The 14167-nt window shown below is 44.9% G+C and overlaps 1 protein-coding gene across 3 annotated transcripts in view; it reads left to right on the top strand.

Moving 5' to 3' along the window:
* The first annotated feature begins 2332 nt into the window (after positions 1–2332).
* The window catches only part of AKAP8L (A-kinase anchoring protein 8 like), a 45170-nt gene continuing 33335 nt past the window's right edge, over positions 2333–14167 (top strand). The window contains exons 1-2 of one of the 3 annotated variants that reach the window (XR_012896639.1): positions 2333–2477; positions 9981–10013. Coding sequence is in view for 2 of the 3 variants with exons in the window: in XM_075902143.1 (XP_075758258.1) it covers positions 2465–2477; positions 9981–10013 (46 nt within the window). In the remaining variant the exon portion in view is untranslated. The remainder of the gene's footprint in view (positions 2478–9980; positions 10014–14167) is intronic. The other 2 variants (XM_075902143.1, XM_075902144.1) reach the window with 2 other exon arrangements.

The raw sequence follows: 14167 nt of genomic DNA on the forward strand, positions 1-14167 counted from the left end.
AATGAGAATAGACTGTTCTGAGTGTAGCATTGTGATGGCGTGTCAGGGACCCCCTGACCCTGATCCACAGCAAGATGTGACTCTGCCAGCCAGTAGTATAGAGAGGGTTTATTGCTTCTCTGAGATACAGCACAACCCACATTCTTGGAGTAAGGGGGCAGGCAGCCTCAGACCCCTTGGGGTAGGGGTATACTGGTCCCTGAGCCCCCAGCATTCCGCTTAGTCTGTCTTCATCATGTTTTCCAAGCCTAGACTGCCCCTTCTCAAAAAACACAGAACACATCCCCCAGGTAGCCACACCCCTTCCTTTGTTTAAATCCCTTCCCCTGGTCAGGTGAGAAACCTTCACTGGGCATTGTCTATGAGCTGGTGCTCAGGGGCAACCCTTCCCATGCTGGACAGTGCTCACAGACAGAGGCCAGTAGGGGTCACCCACAGCCCACACAGCAACCAGTGAATGCCCAACAGAGTGGGCCCAGGGCCACTAGAGCAGACAGTCCCCAACTACATCACAACTGTGTCCTCCTCAGGCTCCGCAGTGCTCAAAACCTTGTCCTCCTACCCTCCTCCTCTTTGTTCTGTGAACTGAATCCTGCAAAGTGAACAATGCCCATGGCACTTGCTGATAACACACACAGCCCAAAGGAAGGCAAGTGGTGGGATGGCTTGTTTGGGTGTGGGGGGAGGGAAGCAACTTTAATTTCCAGAAGGGGTTCAGTTGGAACCTGGCTGTGTGAAGATGTTGAGAGGCTGTGATAGCTGGAGGCTTCTCCCAGCCACAATTAGCAAGGCTAGACCCCAGCCAGCATCAGCCACATTTGGGTCTGTCCTGGAGACCTGCTGGTGCCCTAGAATACGGGAGGTTGCTGATTCTCTGCCCCACTGCAGCCTCTTCCCCATGGGCTTTCCCTTGATGGCGCTGCAGGTGCCCACATTCTTTATCCTTTAGGATCTCGTAGTTGCAGTTTGTGACACGCTTAACAGAAGAGTCCAGCAAATACCTATGATCAGGTGCTACTAAAAACTATCAGTGGGCTCAATTGGGGATCTGGGGGAACGGATTTTGAGATTTCAATCACTGGATTGGTTATGTTAGGAAACCAGGAGTATCTGTGGAAAATGTCGTGTTTCTATGATCAGGCACTACTAAAAGGTAATTATCAGTGGGGTCAATTCGGACTCCAGGGGAACCGATTTTGAGATATAACCAATCCAGTTATTGAAGTTAGGAAATCAAAAGTATCTGTTCAAAATTTGGAGTTTCTAGCTCTTAACCGTTTCAGAGATCTTTCAGGACAAACAAACTTTCGGAAATATTTAGAAGATTTGTTCCCCATAGTAGTACTTGTAGATTGCAATAAAATCACCCTTTAACCTTCTCTTTGGTAAGCTAAATAGAGGGAGCTCCTTGTGTCTGTCTCTGTAAGTCATGTTTTCTATAACATTAATCATTCTTGTGGTTCTTTGAATCCATTCCGGTTTATTAACATTCTTCTTGAATTGTGGGCTCCTGAACTAGACACACAATTCCAATAGCTTTTGCAGTGGTGGGTAGTAGCGGCCGTTAGCATTTTAATCACTATGTCAACTCAACCTGATGTCAGTGTACACTGAAGCACTATGAGTAGTTGTGGTGGGTTAGATCACAGAAGTGTGCTGATCAAGCCACTGATGCCTGTTTTCCTGCTTCCTGGGCCTCCCCACCAGCCTGTCTTGCTGGGGCAGCTGCTCTGGTCTCCCCCAGCGAAGGCACAGAGCTGGGGTTACTGCCCCTGCAGAGACACCCTTTGAATTTGCTGGGCCGCAGGGCAGCTGCCCCTTTTGCTCCTCCGGGCAGGAGGGCGCACAAGGGCAGCAAGGCTCGGGACCAGCCACGTTCGCCCCGGGGGCAGGGAAGCGGAGCCGGAGCCGGGTTTGCAGGCCCATAAACGACTGGTGGAGGAGAGGGGACTTGACAGCTGGCCTGCCCCATGTCCCCGCGGAGCCACCGTAGCCAGGCTGCCTTGGGTCCCCGCCCTACGACGGCGCCGTGCCGGCCTGCCTGCCATCCAAACCAAGGCGGAGAGCAGGATAGCGCCTGTGCCCTGCCTCTTGATCGACAGTTGTCGGAGCCAATCTCCCCAGCCTGGCTTCTGCGTTGAATGACTGACAAATATCTTGACCAATGAGCTGTTACAATCTTTTCGATTGACGTCAATGCCTGCCTTTAGGGTGCGGAATGCTCTTGATTGACATTCATCGAGCCTATGGAAAGTAAGAGTGATTTTGATTGACGTCTTTCATCTAACGGGAACCCAGCACTGGGGGACGGGAGCGAGGAGGGACGTGGCTGGCCCGGCCGCCAATGACGTGCAGGTGGGCGGAGCAGCGCGTCCAATGCGGTCGGGAGGCGGGGCCGGAGAGCTGCCGTTACCGTCTGTTGCAGGAGGCAGGCGCGGGCTCGCGGTGAGGTGCAGCCGTTGTCATGAGCTACTCAGGTGAGCCGCGGCCGGGCGCAAGATGGCGGCTGCCCGCTCCTCCCGTCCCGGCCTGCTCTGAGCTCCGCTCCCCCCCGGGAGCCGTGGGGCGTGGCCAGAGGCCGGCCGCGCAGCGCTCCTGTGGCTGCGGGGGAGCCCGGCCGGTACTGACACAGACATGCCACCGAGCCCCCCCAGCTCGGGGCCGGGGGCGACCCTGCCTTGATGCGCTCTGGTCCCGGTTCCAGTCCTCTGGTGCATGGCCCGCAGGGTGTCAGCCCGATCCCCTGCTGCACACGGTGTGGGGGCCCGACCTGTTGTGTAGGGCTGTGTGGAGAGCTGGTATTCACCACGCACCAGACAGCAGCAATGCCTGGGGACACCCCCGCGGACATCACCCATCACCTGGCGTCGCATGGGCTTTGGCCATACGGGTGGCTATACAGCGGGGAGGGTAGTGCTGCTGTTGTTTACACACCCACTCTCTTTGCACGGGCTGTTAGTGAGTGGGTATAATAATTGGAGGAGGTGCTGACATGATTTCCTCCTATGTGCAGAACTGGTGTCAGTATTTGTGTAATGAAGCACTGGAAATGGTCTCCCTCTGTCAGTTGTGAGTTATACAGACGGTGAGGTACAGGTGGAAAGATTGTACCCTTATCTTACTGTCACTGCATCATCTTGGTAATGCTGGAAGAAATGTACCTGGCTTCCTCACATACATTCACCATCATCTGCCCTTTCCACCTCCCACCATTGCATGGGCTTTGGGGGGACGTGTAATAAGCAAGGAGAAGATAACACCAATATCTCTGACTGAAGAGCGGGATTGTAATAATAAGCAGGTTGGCACAGATTCTTCCCTTTCCTTCTCCCTACTTTTCTCAACTGATGAGCTCAGGAGATGAGATTTATTCTCAGGGTGACAAGGCATATGGGATTCTGCATATGAGAGGAAGCATCAGTCCCAGCTTCCCCTACCCTCTGTTGAAACAAAAGAAAAGCTTGTTTAGTTGAAGTAGTCTCCTGTGCAGTGTATCAGGATTAGGCTGGGAGCTCAGAATTTGTAACGTTGCTGCTTTTTGCTGCAGGTTTGAGATTTTTCTTCCTCAGTGTGATTGCAATAACTGCCATTAGGTGCTAGGTTACATTTTGCATTAAATAAAATGGGGTGAGGAGGAAGACAGGGAAAGTACTAACATTAGTGATACAGAGCAGTGTTTCTCAACTTTTTTTATGAAGTACCCCTTTTAAAAAAAAAAAGTACCCCCAGTATCTACAGTTTTCAGACACACACAATTTTTTTCTACCATTGTAACACATTTGTTTAAATAACTTAATCGAAGCTAGGCAGATGATGACATTTTTGGGTGTAAAAAGTACAAAAATAATAAAGCCCTGTAAAATTTAAAACAAAAATTCAGTTTTCTCCAAATGTCCGTTGTGTTGATGTACCGCCCAGACTTTTCTCAAGTACTGATACTCGGACCACTGGTTGAGAGAGACTGATATAGAGAGTGTAACACAGTAATACCGTACTGCAATTTGGACAAATTAACATTATAATCAAGTTTGTAATTCCTACATTACTTGACACCTTTGTGCCTAAATATAAGGGGTTCATTTTGATCAGTGGTAAAATCTCTCACTAAGACATCCCATTTCCCAGTTGTGCACTGTGATAACTGGGCACAGTATTGCTCCCTTTCTTCCCTAAGGTGGCAGCCTGTTCCTTGTTGTGCATGTATATCAGTGATTCTCAACCATCAGGTCATAGAACTAGAATTTCCTACAGATAAGGTTAAATGTAAAAGGTGTTTCCATTTGTTATGGTTGTGATGGATCTTATCAATACAAATTGCTCCAGTTAGTAGATTTATTGACACTGACTCATAGGCAGGGCTCGACAATTAGGGTAATCTACTCGCCCGTGGCGAGTAGATTTTAGCCTGGCATGGTGCTGCAGTGCGATCAGCGCATGCACAGCGTGCCAAATCACGCGGCTGGCGAGTGGGGCTCACCGCCACTTGTCAAACCTTGCTCATAGGGGAAAGTCGTACTTATAGAAATGTTATGAACAATTTTTGCTTGATGTATTTTTAAATACTAAATGATGGAGTTGACATGCAATGACTGTGAAAACTGACTTCAGTCATACATAACATAACGAGAGGATCTTAGAACTTGTTGCTGCTGTATGTCAAACTCACTAAGCACTTCCAGGTCATTATATCCGTCCCTTTCTCCCCTCATTAGTTTTCGGAATGCCACCCCCACATCCATCTCTATTTGAGGGAGTCTCTGCAACCCACACTTAAATTGGGGGTTCACCTGCCTTGGTGGCTCTGAGTGTCCTCCCACCATATGTAAAGAAGTAGAAAAAGCAAACTAACTTGCTCTTTTTGTTGCTGAAACAGCACTCAAGGTTTTGGAATGTGGCATTATAGAAGAAAGGGTTGGTCAGGGAGGCATCAATGGATAAAAGTTGAAAATCACTATTAAGCAGTATGGTGAAGAGCTTTGATGTAGTGTAAACTGAAAGAAACTATAGATTTTTTCTAGTCTGTTACACAGTTTGTAGGGAAAGTCTTCGTTTTTGTGCTTCCAACTAGAAATAGGGTAAAATTGATGTGAAGCATGCATCTCTAAAGTTAAAAGAATCATAGAACACTAGAACTGGAGGGGACCTTGAGAGGGCATTGAGTCCAGTCCCTTGCCCTCATGGCAGGACCAAACACTGTCTGTCATCCCTGATAGATGTCTGTCTAACTCGTTCTTAAATATCTCCAGAGATGGAAATTCCACAACCTCCCTAGGCAATTTATTCCTATGTTTAACCACCCTGATAGTTAAGAAGTTTTTCCTAATGTTCAACCTAAACCCCCCTTGCCCGTTGCTTTTTGTCCTATACTCAGAGGCCAAGGAGAACAATTTTTCTCCCTCCTCCTTGTAACACTCTTTTAGGTACTTGAAAACCGCTATCATGTCCACTCTCAATCTTTTCATTTTCTAACTAAACAAGCCCAGTTCTTTCAGTCTTTCCTCATAGGTCATATTTCCTAGACCTTTAATCATTTTTGTTGCTCTTTTCTGGACCGTCTCCAATTTTTGCACATCTTTCTCGAAATGTGTTGCCCAGAACTGGACACAATATTCCAATTGTGGCCTAATCGGTGCAGAGTAGAGCAGAAGAATGAATTCTTGTGCCTTGCTCACAACACTCCTGTTAATGCTGCCCAGAATCATGTTTGCTTGTTTTGCAACAGCATCACACTGTTGACTCATTTAGCTTGTGATCCACTATGAACCCCCTAGATTCCTTTCGGCAGTACTCCTTCTTAGACAGTCGCTTCCCATTCTGTATGTGTGGAACTAATTGTTCCTTCCTAAGTGGAGCACTTTGCATTTGTCCTTCATCCTATTTACCTCAAACCATTTCTCCAGTTTGTCCAGATCATTTTGAATTATGACCCTATCCTCCAAAGCAGTTGCAACCCCTCCCAGCATGGTGGTATCTGCAAACTTAATAAGCGTACTCTCTATGCCAACGTCTAAATCGTTGATGAAGATATTGAACAGACCCGGTCCCAAAACAGACCCGGTCCCAAAACAGACCCCTGCGGAACCCCACTTGTTATGCCCTTCCAGCATGATTGTGTACTGTTAATAACTACAGGAGGCCCCCGACTTGCGACATGATTGGTTCCGGGGGAAGCATCACAAGTTGGGGACGTCATAACTCAAACTCTCATTTATGATAAGCGCTGTCGCTGTTGTAAATGCGGGCCGAGGATGCAAGTTGGGGGTTTTCAGCCCCTCCTGCACTTACAAAAATGGTTCCAAGTATGGGGGTCAGAACTCAGGTGATCGCAAGTCGGGGGCCTCCTGTACTCTCTGAAAAGTTGAAGTTTTTCAGGATATATTCTTTGGTTGCCATCTTGTAGTTTATTACAAATATTAAGAGCAAAGTTATTTGCAATTTTTAAGAATCTAGTAAATTCTACTAATAGATCTGCAACTTGAACAAAAATGTGTTACTTGAGGTTGTCTGATTTCATTGTGGAATTTTGAAACTTTCATCTGAGATCTATGTTAAAGGCTCAGATTCCTCATGGCACTTGCAGTTTGGATTCTGTTGCGAAAAGCTCAGTGTGGTGTCAGCCATGTGCAAATTTGCATAGATCCTGCATTCTGAAGTGCTGAGTATTAATGCTTGCATGGATTATAGGATTACTTCTTCGGGGGGGGGGGGGGGGGGGAGGAAGAGGAGAAATGGTAGTGGCTCAATATATGTATATATATTTTATTAGGGCTATTGATTGCAGTTAACTCCTGACATTAATTGCGATTATTTGCAGCTTTAATGGCAATTAAACAATAGAATACCAATTGAAATGTATTACATTTTGGGGTGTTTTTCCTACATTTTCAAATATATTGATTTCAGTTACAACACAGAATACAAAGTGTTCAGTGCTCACTCTTACATCTCTATTTTACAGTGCAAACACTTGTAATAAAAATATAAGTGGCTAGCTGAGTTGTTGACTACCTGATAAGCAGCAAGGGAGGACCAGGATCCGGTGCTGGGGGGAGCTGGCTTAAAAGATGGTTCCCTCCAGCACCGTCTCTGCGGGGGGCCAGTAGAGGCAAAGGTGCAGCGAGAGATGCGCATGTCGGGAATCAGCTGATTCCTGGCTCACGTCTGGTCCCAGATGCTGAGCCTCTGCTTTTTAAAAGAAGAGCTAGGTAGCTCTTACCACATTTCAAAGGAAGAGGTGCAGCCGGGATAGCGAGTGCCCCACCCAACATCTTATTGACTAATCGAAATTCCATTGACCACTTGATTAGTTGATTAATCAAAATGTAACATCCCTATGTAGTACATTCTCTTGATCAAGAAAGGACAACTTATAAATGTAGATTTTTGTTGTTGCATAATTGTACACAAAAACAAAACAATGTAAAATTTTAGTGCCTACATGTCCAATCAGTCCTACTTGTTGGGTGCTGCTGATGACCAGGCCTTGGTATAAGATTCTCCTTACATTCTAGCTAGAATTGCTAAAACAATCATGTTTGTTTACTTTTTTGGGAAATAGTGCTGCCATCTACTTTAAAATGTCGACTTTCTGTTGTAGCGTGGATGTAGCCCCAGGTGATTAAAATCAACATCAATCTGTACTGCTTTGGATCATTATTGAGCGGAACCTGTCATCAGCATGGACACATCCTTTGGAATTGTGGCTGAAGCATGAAGGGACATGTGCATCTTTAGAACATCTGGCATATAAATACCTTGTGGTGCTGGCTACAACAATACCTCGTGAATGTTTGTTTAGACTTTCAGGTGACACTGTAAACAGGAAATGGGCAGCATTATCTTCCACAAATGTGAACGCACTTGTTTGTCTGAGTGATTGGACGAACAAGGAGGAGGACTAGGTGGACATATAGGCTCTATGTTGTTTTGTTTTTGAATGCAGTTATTTTTATACATAATTCTACACTAGAAAATTTAACTACAGTATTTGAAATTGAAAACACTGGAATTGAAAACACTGTTTTTTTTACAATGCAAATATCTGTAATAAAGTGAACATTGTACACTTTGTATTCTGTGTTGTAGAATAATAAATTTTAAAAAGTAGAAAACATCCAAAAATTAATTTCTTATTGTTCAACAGTGCAATTAATACATGTTCAGATTAGTTTTTTTATTTCAAATAGCTCATCTCTGGAAGAATGTGTGCTGACTTTCAAGCTAGATAAATGTGGCATGACACAAGGAATTGGTTGACTTTTGGTAACTAACTGGAATTATGACTTTAGGAATTGGATGCCAGAAATTTCCAGTTGCTAACACAGAGCTGGAATGCTATGGGGAAGGCTATGGTGCTGCAATTGCTTGCACACACAAGTGTGTGGTAGGAGATATAGTGAGACCAGGGGTGCTGGTAGAAATTGGGGGTTTCTTGCACTTAATTCACCAGTCTTCATCTAATCCAAATCAATAGTTTCTTTTTGATGTCTCTGTCCTTGTAAAATACTGTAAACAAACCTCTAATGAGGGTACAAGATAAGACTGGATTAACAAATACAAAACAAGTTGCTAGAGTGTGATTCCTTCCCTTCCAGTCCAAGGTGAAGCTGTGATCTTGGCCTGGGGCGAATAATAGATCTCATTCCAATCAGCATCCGTCTGTAGATTTTGAAAGACAAAACTCCCCAGTTCCCAGTTGGAAGGGTATCTTTGCAGTCACAAGTGCTAGAAACTTGAGCTTTGATTACAATAGCATTGTATAGAAACTAATGAGTAAGAAAATTAGAGCATTTTTCCTACTTCTTGTTGTTATGTAGGACCTCCCTCCCCTGGAACAGGGACTCAGCAGTGAGGCTGTACCTGACTGACATAGCACAAGGGCCAGAACTGCCTCAAACACCTTGGGGCCTTGCCCCTCTGCACTCGGCACATCAGCAGAGGAGTAGAAGGTCCAAGTGTGAAGGAATTAGTGTGCATGGATCCAGATGGTGGGAAGGAAGAGGGTTCTGTGTGGAGCACTCTGGGTGAGGGAAGCTCAGTGGGGCATTTGGATACACAAAGGAGGTTCCAGGTGCAGGGCAATTGGATTCTGCGAGATGGTCCAGATAGGGGAGATGGAATTCAGTGCAGGAGTCTAGCAGTGGGGCTTGCTGGGGTAGGGTGTGAGTGCATCTGGTTGAGGCTCAGTTTGGGGTCTAGGTGCAGATGGCTCATAATGGTGGTCCAGGTGCAGAAGATGTGTTTGTCAAGGTGGGGGTTCAACAGGCCTGCTTAATAGGGGAACCCTCGCTGCTGCTACCATCACTGGAATTTCTTTCCCCATCCCTTTCTCTACTGTCTCTTCCCTTCCCCTCATTCCCACATCCTGTCTCTTCTCTCCCCCTCCCCCGCTTCTTCCCCATGGCTGGCATTTATAGTTGTATAGAATAGTGTATGGCTCCCAGTCACAGAAGAGGGAAATGACTGGCATTAGGAGGCGATATCCAGCTGCGAAATCAGGTAGCCCTAGGTGGCGCTCTCCTTCATCCAGACAGCTCTGTGCTCACAGAAATGGAGGCAGTAGCATGTGTCCCTTCCCACCTGCTGCCACACCTGTGGGGGGTAGTGTCCCTGTCCTCCCTAAACTATGCCAGTGGGAGGCCCTCCCCTCTCCTAGTGATTTCTCTGCTGGCTGTTTTAGGCGCTGGATATCACATGCCTGTAGGAGGGGCACATGCGTGCTCTTGCAACTTTTCTTTGCTTCCCCCTTCCATCATTATTTGCCGGGGACATGCACTGTGGTGAAAATTCCCTTGGAGTAATATATCGGTATGTCAAACTCTCATCTCTGTTTAGGAGGATGTATCCAGCGTGATATGCTCCAGCTTATTTGGGTGCTGGTGATGACCAGGCCTTGGTATAAGATTCTCCTTACATTCTAGCTAGAATTGCTAGTATTACCATATAATTTGGGTTTTGACCACTTTTTGGTCTTTTTCTAGGTTATGGCAACTGGAATTCTGGCACAAACAGAGGCAAGTATAGTAAAATCTTAATACATCATCATAAACCAACATAATTTAATGTAGTTGGAAAAAAGAGCACATTTTCACAGCTTGAATCTGTTCCCCCATGTCTAAATAATATCCTTGTAGGTCACATGCAATTCTGTTTGTCAACATTGCACATAACTATTGCAGTCAACTCTAGTGCAGGAACAAAACCAGATCCCAGAAGTTCGACAGTGGATACAAACTGTGCTGTTTTCCTTCAGTCTTTTTGTCTGATATAATTTCTCTGTGAAATGGCATTAAAGATTAAAGTGCTATCATAGCGTGCTAGAAGACTGAATTCAATTTTGGTGCCAGGAAGACACACAAGAACAGTCATATTGGGTCAGATCAAAGGTCCATCTAGCCCAGTGTCCTGTCTGCTGGCAGTGGCCAATGCCAGATGCCCCCGTGGGAGTGAACACAGCAGGTAATCATGTGATCCCTCTCCTGTCATCCATTTCCAGAGAATCAGAGGTTAGGGACACATGGCTAATAGCCATTCATGGACCTAACCTCCATGAATTTATCCAGCTCTTTTTTTAACTGTGTTAAAGTCCTAGTCTTTGCAACATCCTCTGGCAAGGAGTTCCACAGGTTGTTTGCGTGCTGTATGAAGAAAAACTTCCTTTTGTTTGTTTTAAACCTGCTACCTATTAATTTTATTTGGTGACCCCTAGTTCTTATGTTATGGGAACAGAGAGACACCACTCTCTACAGAAAACCCACTGACTCATACAGTTACCTACATGCTTCCAGCTCCCATCCAGAACACACCACATGATCCATCATCTATAGCCAAGCCCTTCGATGCAACTGCATCTGCTCTAATCCCACTGACAGAGACCAGAAACTTCAGGATCTCTACCAAGCATTTATAAACCTCAACTACCCACCCAGAGAAATAAAAAAGCAAATTGAAAGAGCCAGATGAATACCTAGAAACCATCTACTTCAAGACAGACCCAGGAAAACCAACAATGAACACCACTTGTCATCACCTACTGCCCCCACCTTAAACCTGTCCAATACATTATCAATAAACTACAGCCTATACTGGAACAGGATACTAAATTCCAAGAGGCTCTGGGAGACAGACCCATAGTCTCCTATAGACAACCACCTAACCTCAAGATGATTCTTACCAACAACCACAGGACATACCACACTAATACAAACCCTGGTACCATCCCTTGCAACAAACCCCGTTACCAGCTTTGTCCACATATTCACTCTGCTGATACCATTATTGGACCTAACCAAGTGAGTTATAAGATCAAGAACACATATTCCTGCGCATCCAGAAATATAATTTGCTATCGTGCCGAAAGTGTCCGTCTGCTATGTACATTGGACAAACTTCTCAGACACTTCGCCAAAGGATCAATGCCCACAAAACAGATATTAGACAGGATCACAAAGAAAAAACAGTTTCTTGCCATTTCAACCAGAAAGGACATTGTCTCAACAACTTGATTACCTGCATCCTGCTTCAAAGGCCTTTTAAAACTACACTTGAAAGAGAATCCTCTGAACTGTCATTCATGCTTAAATTTGACACTTTACGCCTAAGTTTGAATAAAGACTCTAATTATCTTACCCATTACAAAGATAGCTTCCCCAATTATCACTTCTAATATCATTAGCTCACAGACATTTACCTTCCCCTCCCATCCCCCTTCTGTTCTGAAATTTGATTTGTCCTTTTCATATGTGTTCATTTTTTTTAATTGTATCCTTTGGTATATATGGTTGTGACAATTTTCTTCCACTATTTGAGCTGAGGAAGTGGATCTGGCCCACTAAAGCTCATTACCTAAAAAACCATCTTGTTAGTCTTTAAAGTGCTATATAGTCCTGTTTTTTGTTTCAGCTACACCAGACTAACACGGCTACATTTCTATCGCTAATCATTTTTGTTGCCCTTTTCTGAATCTTTTCCAATGCCAATTTTTTTTTTTAAATATGAGGTGACCACATCTGTACTCAGTGTTCAAGATGTGGGTGTACCATGACTTTATATAGAGGCAATAAGATATTCTCTGTCTTACTTTCTTATTCACACAAATGGCAGTGTGTCTGCATTTAGACCCAGACTTGAAACAGGCCATCGTGCATAATATTTGTCTTTTTCCAGGGGCTGGGCTCACTCTGTTCAGACTAGAGATGTTAAATTGCAGGTAATCAGCTAATCAAGTAATTGTTGGAATTGCCAACGATTAGTCAGGAAACTGCAGAATGGGGTTAGCTTTGAGTTCGGCTCTTGTACATTTCAAAGGAAGAGGCACAGAGGTGAACCTGTGCTAGCAGGGACTGCTTTGGTCCCCACTGGCATGGGTTCCTGCTGCCTCTCTCCCTTTAAAATGTACAGGATTTGCTCACTCAAAGGGAGAGAGGCAGTAGGAACCTGTTGGGCCTCTCCCTTGGAAGTGTACAGGAGCTGACTGCGGCTCCTGTAAGTTTCGAAGGGAGAGGCGGTGCAGAATAGTCGATAAGGGGGGTGCTTGCTAATCAAGTAGTTGGTGGAAATTCCATTAATGGAAATTCCATCCACTATTCGATTAGCTGATTAATTAAAATTTAACATCCCTAGACAAGATAGAGGGAAAGTGAGAGATTAAGTTAATTGTCCAATACGTTTCAGGTAAATGGTATATCAGGACTAGAACTGAGGTATCCTGACACCAAGGTAAGTGCTCTGTCCACTAGTGTTTCTCAACCTTTTTTTAATAAAGTACCTGCTTAAAAACATTATAAGTACCCCCAGTACCTACAGTTTTCAGACACACACAATTTTTTTCTACCATTGCAACACATTTGTTTAAACAACTTAATCATAGCTGGGCAGGTGATGACTTTTTGGGTGTAAAAAGTACAAAAATAATAAAGCCCTGTAAAACTTAAAACAAAAATTCAGTTTTCTCCAAATTTCAGTTGATGTACCCCCCAGACTTCTCTCAAGTATCCCTGAGGGTACACATGCCACTGGTTGAGATACACTGCACTAGCTCATGCTATCTCCTAGAGCAGGGCTACTCAACTTTGGAAGCTCTGGGGACCACGATTATACTCACAGCACATGCCAAAGGCTGCAACTAAGTATGCAAATAGCTTAAAGATTCATGGTGGTGTAGCAAGTTTGTTTTCTTTAATGCAAAGATACACATTGGTTTTCCATTTATCTCTGCAAAAGCAAATTCCATCTCCCAAACAGGATTGAAAACCCTGTGTTCATCCAACAATTTGTTGCCATTTTTAATGCTTCTTTTTAAAAAAATTAATGGTATACTTCAGGTTATGCATTTCTTGGAGTGTTTTTACTGTAAAAAGAAAAGTTTCCAAGCCAGAGAGCTGGGCAAGTTAGGCCAGACATGAGGGGCAAAAAAGGACAGGTGCCCAGGAGCCTTGTCCTGGATTCCCAGCAGGGCTAATGTCCTCACATGGGAAACCGTTGCTCCATGCAGGATGGAGGCAGGACTGCCTGGCCATGGCGCTGGACCCAGGCATGGCCAGTGTGAGTCAGTCAGCACCTCTCAGGTTCTGCCCACAAGGCTAAGCATCCAGCACTTCGCACGTTGTCCTGGTGCTCCCAGCACCTCCTCCTTGAGGGCTAGAAACACTGACACCCTGTACCCGTCTGTTCCAGCCAGCTCATCCACTTGCATCTTTCAGTGCTCACCCCTCCTAAGAGACGCCTCACCGCTGTGGAGTGTGTTCCCAGAGGCCATGTTCAAAGAATCCCACTTGTAGGCCGCTTGTTGAGCTCCGTGGGCCGCAAACAAATGGGCCGCAGGCCGCATGTTAAGCGGCCCTGTTCGAGAGCTATTACATATTGTTAAACTACAAAAGACATTAGAATATAGTACATCTTGCAATATTGTCTGTTTCACTTACTGAATCACTGTTTGTTCACAATACCTTTTTGATTCATAAAAGCAGATTAGCAAAATGCCGTTAGTTTATATGATACTAAGTATCCTAGATCTACAGGGTTGGTAATAGGATATGCTGATGGGCAAACTAAACAAACCTTAGGAAGTTAGAAGTGGGGGAAACAGCATAGAATATTGGTGCCATTTTAGTTAGTTTTCTGTCCCTTATCTGCTCTGTAAGTAGCTTGACATGTTGCATCTGAAGAA

The sequence above is a fragment of the Pelodiscus sinensis genome, chromosome 19 (genome assembly GCF_049634645.1).
Source record: "Pelodiscus sinensis isolate JC-2024 chromosome 19, ASM4963464v1, whole genome shotgun sequence".
Taxonomy (NCBI): domain Eukaryota; kingdom Metazoa; phylum Chordata; order Testudines; family Trionychidae; genus Pelodiscus; species Pelodiscus sinensis.